General features: G+C 25.9%; 2 protein-coding genes across 2 annotated transcripts; one reads left to right on the top strand and one right to left on the bottom strand.

The window, feature by feature from the left end:
- The first annotated feature begins 211 nt into the window (after window positions 1-211).
- On the top strand, window positions 212-5,642 carry LOC100169338. Its single transcript, XM_029491312.1, has 7 exons — window positions 212-1,814; window positions 1,879-2,027; window positions 2,719-3,094; window positions 3,152-3,438; window positions 3,497-4,000; window positions 4,312-4,580; window positions 5,191-5,642. The coding sequence occupies exons 2-7, from the start codon at window positions 1,906-1,908 to the stop codon at window positions 5,583-5,585; spliced, it is 1,953 nt and encodes a 650-aa protein (XP_029347172.1). The 5' UTR covers window positions 212-1,814; window positions 1,879-1,905; the 3' UTR covers window positions 5,586-5,642.
- On the bottom strand, window positions 5,107-6,424 carry LOC100168643 (PHD-finger 5A-like). Its single transcript, NM_001162825.1, is given in 3 exon segments — window positions 5,107-5,912; window positions 5,984-6,174; window positions 6,274-6,424. Coding segments are annotated over 3 exon segments (333 nt in total). The 5' UTR covers window positions 6,326-6,424; the 3' UTR covers window positions 5,107-5,822.
- Window positions 6,425-6,679: the final 255 nt, after the last annotated feature.

The following is a 6,679-nucleotide window of genomic DNA, read 5'->3' as shown; positions in this document are numbered from 1 at the left end:
ATCAATTAATACAAAATCCTAACCTAACATAACTTCTAATATCAGATGAATAAAAAAAAACCAAATTTAACCATTCCTAAATTAATCTGTCTCCTTCCCAGAGGTTTAATCTACACACAAACATTAATTTATATAGTATATATATATATTGACAAAAAATAATAATACAAATCAACAAACATGCCCGATTAACCAATAGCAACCATTATATAATACACTATTACGCCACTGTTATATTTTGTAAATCCAGATTTCCTACTTTTCCGGTCACGTGAATATCCGAAATACACCATGCAAATAAGCATGTAAATTTAAATTTAATATTAAAAAATTAATACCGAACATTATCATACTCACTCACCTTTTAAACCTTCTCTGGACTTCCATAAATAATTTAAGACCAAAATGAGCCAAATCGGTCCAGCCGTTCTCGAGTTTTAGCGAGACTAACAGCTAGCATTAGATTTTTATATATATTGTATATAGTATATTATTATCAATGATATTATTCTCACATAATTTAAACCAAATTCCTAAAATGTATACGCATTTATGTATCTACTGGCTTCATTAATGTTGATTAAATTAGGACTGGTGGTATTTTCGGTACCTATACCGATAACTGGTATTTTTGGCATTTTAGAAATATGTATCTATTAATTATTATTTAAAAAGATTCAAACTAATTATCACGATTTATGCTTTCTTAGTACAAAAATTGATTAAATATAGTACATTTAATATTTCAAATTTCAATCAATGGTAGGTTCCTATACAGCGATAATCTTGGTATGTTTGGCAAAGAACCCGTCAAAAATTCTACGTCGCGTGCGTGTTAGACAAAAACAGAAAATCACGGTAACGAATCCCCCGAGACATGAAACCCAATTGTATGATCAATGTATGGTTATCATCATCACAAAAAAAAAAATGAGAAATACCTACCTATAAAATCATATTTATTTAATTTACCATAATATTTAAATATATATAGTTGTTTAAGTAAATGTCAAATAAATAAGTTTATCAAAATCGTCTAACGAAAATAGGTCTGGCTCCGCGCCCTTTTTAGTCGTTATGCATTTATTCTAGTCTACGTTTTTAAATAAATTAGTTTTGAAAATAATAATGTATTCATGAAACTTACAATTCCAATGTAAAATAAGTAGGTACCTATACACGCGATCGTTTCAATGTAACTGTGTAGTTCAATCTAATTTTATATTCAATTATTTTTTAGTTACCAATTTGTTTGAATTGTAATGAAATTTGCTTACAGTAATTCAGTATTTATAATACTTTTAAATCGTACAGACTACAGAAGCTACAGATGTTAGTGATTATAGTTGCCTATGTTAAATTAATTCTTTTTTTATAAAAATGTAAAATATAAAGTTTAGTTTAAGTAAAACTTAAACTGTATCTAATATTGACTATAAATTAAAATAATATGAATACTTATATATTTTATATTTTTGTTAAATACTTCATAATTTTCCAACCACACATATCGGCTACATCTTCAGTGAATACAAATAAATTTAAGTATGTTTAAATTATATTATTGTCTATAGGTAGTTTATCTATATTTATTTTATTTTATGATAAATATTAAATCAATTTTACATTTATAATTGTTTCAAAGTTCTTATAAAGAGATAAAATGGAATTCTGAATTTGAAAATTTAGCTGTTGATATAACGTATAAATGGAAAGATACGGCTACCTGCTTGAATTTAATACTGGACAATTTTCATAATGGTATATTAGATAAAGCATTTTATCGAGCAGTTTCTGGAATACCATTATTTAAAGTAAAAAAAAATAATTTACATTAAATTTTTATTTAAATTATTAGTTTTTGAAAATAATTTACAGACATTAGTTGATGAATCGGAGGATCTAATGTCTCCAAATTTTCAAACCTGGCAAATTTTAAATCATGTTAGAAAAGAAGGATGCAACATGAATATAATATTTATTCTAAATGCTGACCAAACAATGAGATTACTAAAATTTAGCGATAAGTAAATGAATTAATGATAATCTAAAAATGTAATTTATAATTTATAATTTATAACTTACCATATAATATATATTAATACTATAAGTAAGGTATTCAATTGGGTAATTGGACATTTCCCACCCGACTGTTTTCGGTCTAGTAGGACATCCCCCCCCTGATATATTTTTTACGCGGAAATTTTCCCCCCATTTTTTTAAAAAGATTATTATTGACTACCTAATAATATAATATAATTTATTATTTAATATGAAATTATTTTTTTTAAATAAAATATAAAATATATAAAATAGTTTTTATTTTCATAAATACAATAGATTATAAATATATATGTTTGATCATTTGATCAACTGAATTACTTGAAACAACAAAAATTTAAGAAAAATTAAGTATAAAATAAAATAAATAATTAATAAAAATGGCTAAAAATCCCGACATAAAAATGATACATTTTGTAAAAATCATTTGATTTCTGATTATTTTGTTATTTCTAAACACATATTTTCTAGCATTTGTTCATATTTATTTATTTTTTTTTTTGTTAAAACTATAAATATTATATGATGTATTTTGGTAGATTGGAAATTTGGATTACTATTGAAATTATACCTGAACCAAGTATATGTGTTATTAGTTATATAAAATGTAAATACAACAACTAGTTGAAAAATGTACCAGCATAACACAATTTTCAGGCATAGAATGTTGGATTCCAGAACAAAATTCATATTATTACACGATCGTAGACTATTTACAAAGCAACATCATACTATATGGACAAAAATTATAAATGTTGTGTTTATTAGAAAATATCGTCTTAAAGATATGTATGAATTATCCACTGTTCCATATCCTGCTCCAATCAAAGGGGCATTGGTTACTCTGAGACTAGACATATGGAATAAAAGAAATTTTCAAAAAAAAACAGATTTATACACAGACAAAGTTTCAGATCTACAAGGAAATTTACTTAAAGTAGTTACTTTTAATTATATTCCATCAGCAATAAAAAATTCAGTAATAAATGAAAATGAAGAAAATTCTGGCTATAAAAAGGGTTTAGAAATTGAGGTATAATTATAAAATTGTATCAATTCTAAAATAAACTTTAAAATTTTGTTGTTATAGGTTCTTAAATCACTTGGAAGTGCAATGAATTTTATTCCAGTCATTTATGAACCAATAAATTGGCGTACTGAACAATGGGGTAAAAAGCAAATTAATGGAACTATATCAGGATTGTTAGGAGAAGTATGGTCTGCTCGTGCTGATTTGGCACTGGGTAATTTACATTACACACCTTATCATCTAAATATTTTAGATCTATCCATTCCTTACAACACAGAATGTCTAACATTCTTAACATTTGAATCAAAAACTGATAACTCCTGGAAAACATTGATTCTTCCTTTCAGGTAAAAATACTTAATAAATTATGTTAATAAATTAATATTTAAACATAATTCCTTTTAGATTAAATATGTGGGTTGGTGTTCTTATTACACTTCTTATTGGAGGTTTTTTGTTTTATGCCCTTGCAACAGCCCACAAACATATTGAAGATAGTGAAAACTCAATTAAAATGATACAATGTGATACTATGAAGACTAAAATATTAGAAAAGAAACCTGAACTACTAACAAAAAATAAAGGAATTACAAAAAGTACTATAGATATAATAAAAAATAAATTTGAAAAACTAAAAATAATCAAAGAACAAAAATGTATCATCAACCATACAAAAAATAAAAAATTGAATAAACTCGCAAATAAAGATGTAATTGGATTATACTTGTTTGAGGACATAGGGAATAGTATTTTATATACTTTTGGGATGTTAGTAGCTGTATCATTGCCAAAAGTACCCAGTGGATGGGCCATAAGAATTTTAACAGGTTGGTGGTGGATGTACTGTTTATTAGTTGTAGTTGCTTACAAAGCTAGCATGACTGCAATCCTAGCTAATCCAGATACAAGGTAATACAATAATTTTGATAATACTCATTTATTATTATCAGTGGCGTATACAAAGGGAGTTTTTGGGAAATATGACACCCCCTTGAGCACATGGTATACAAACATTATTTTAAAATTAAGTATAAAAATATAATTTATGTTATTTTTTCCATACATGTATAATGTATATTGTATGTCTTGATTGTTTTTTTATAACCTTAACTATATTTTAGTTTTTATATATATATATTTGTAACACCCCCTTAAAAAAATCCTAGATGCGCCACTGATTATTATACATTAATACATTTACAATTTCATATGTATAACAGGGTTACAATTGATACATTGGATGCTCTTGCTGATAGTAACATTAATTGTGGAGGATGGGGAGAGCAATCAAAAGAATTTTTCATGACATCACTAGATAAAACTGGACAAAGAGTTGGTCAAAAGTTTCAAGAAGTGTATGAAGTTGATAAAGCTATTGACTTGGTATCTAAAGGACAATTTGCATACTATGATAATATACACTTTTTGAGATATGTAAAAGTGATGCAAAATACCAAAACATATGAAAAAAATTCCCAGTTCATTAATGGTATTTAAAATTATTAATAATTTGATAAAAGATAGGTTGAAAAATATTTTATCTTATTATAGTTTTAAATGATTTAAGTGTTTCATTAAACTCTTCAAATTTTAAATACTAATCTGAAAATGTTTCATATACTCTATTCAGGATTAAAATGCCTAAATTTGTTTGTGATTACTGAGCCACCGGCATTTATCTTCTATGTTAATGATATAAACTATGAGCAAATGCTAATATAGTATTATAACATACTATCTAGTATTTGCTAACATTACATAAGGTAACTGACGGGACTCAGTTAACATTCTTATCCTGAATAGGGTATAATATTATATTACATTGTTACAAAATTAAAAGCATAGCAATAATCAATAAAAAAAATTTGATTAATAATTTATGAATTAAGTAATTAAAAAATTACTTTATGATGAAAAATTAAATTGTAATATAAAATAAAATATTATATCATGATGGCTAGATTTTTGTTAAGTTTTGTAAATTAGTAATATTATACTGAAGACTGAAATTCACATTTAGTGCATTAACAGTATAATGTATAATTTATACAATTGTATTTTAATTTATTGTTAATATTTGTTCAATTTTATTGTTTAAGGTACAGTGAATGATACAAGTAATGGAGATTTTACATTACATATAATGTCAAAATGTATAATAAATATGCCAATATCATTAGGATTACAAAAGAATTCTCCATTAAAACCAGCAGTTGATAGATTCTTGAGAAGAGTTATAGAAGCTGGGTTAGTGAAAAAGTGGTTAAATGATGTTATGTTGGACACAGTAATACTTGAAGAACCACAACAAATTGAAGAAGTTAAAGCACTTATGGACTTAAAAAAACTTTATGGGGCATTTGTTGTTTTGGTTGCTGGTTATATTTTAAGTATATTGGTTTTATTAATTGAAATTGGTTATTGGTATGGAGTGGTAAAAAAAGATCCACTATTTGATGAGTATTCATTAAACTGTTATTATGCACAACAATAGATGTAAACAAATATAATGCTATGTGATGATTTAGAATACAATGCTATATTGATGAAATATTTTTAATTATTATTTTTTGAGTAATTTTACTTAAAAAATGTATTTTTAATCAGTAAATATTAATTTAAACTAGGGTCAAAAACGAGAACATGAAATTATTTTTTTAATTATTTTAAAAGTTAATATAAAATAATAGCATACATTATTAAAAAAACAGATGACAAAAATACAATAGTTCTATCTTCGTTTGAACCCATATTTTTTCCGTTCGTAAAATAGATCTGTTTTTGAACTTCCCAAATTTACAATTTTTGGACATCCGTCTCGCTGTAATAAAAGAAACATTATGAACTTGAATTATATATAAAACTTGTAGTATAATTTGAAATATAACTTACATCTTTTTCTTGAACTGTACATTCCTTACAATAATATGCATCCGATACTCCAGGTCCCCCACATATAACACATCGACCCTGGTATGAGCCATAATTGCACTCATCACATATGCGCACCAATGTACATGGCCTGACATATGAATCACAGATTACACATTTACCATCACATTTTTCACATAAACGTCCTATAGCTGTCACAGAAGGAAAAATGTGTTAAACAAACAAAAAATTATAATATATTATTGTACTATAGATATGAAAATATTATAAAAATTATACACTACACTTACCAACGCCGGGTTGTTTACGACAGAATATCAAGTCTGGATGATGTTTAGCCATCCTGTTGGATTATGTTTATTAGGTATTTACTATTTAGGTCAATCAAATACCGATAAATAATAAACGTTTGTTAAATTTTAACCGGCTTGTTCTCGATTCAAGAGTGAATTAATTAACTACTTATCAGTTATCACAATTCATAATCACACTAAACATCCAAACAATAATATTTTCAAACGTCAGTGTTGCCAAAGTAAAACTGTAAGATTAAAAATGATAAGAAACTGAGTAACACGGTTTAAGGGGATTCGATACCGTGACTTTCTGTTTTTGTCTAACACACGCGTGACATAGTATTTTAGACGTGTTTTTTGCCAAACATACGAATTTATCTAATGAAACAATAAGAATTCT

This window comes from Acyrthosiphon pisum, chromosome A3 (assembly GCF_005508785.2).
Source record: "Acyrthosiphon pisum isolate AL4f chromosome A3, pea_aphid_22Mar2018_4r6ur, whole genome shotgun sequence".
NCBI lineage: Eukaryota > Metazoa > Arthropoda > Insecta > Hemiptera > Aphididae > Acyrthosiphon > Acyrthosiphon pisum.
This window is presented reverse-complemented; position numbering and strand designations above follow the sequence as displayed.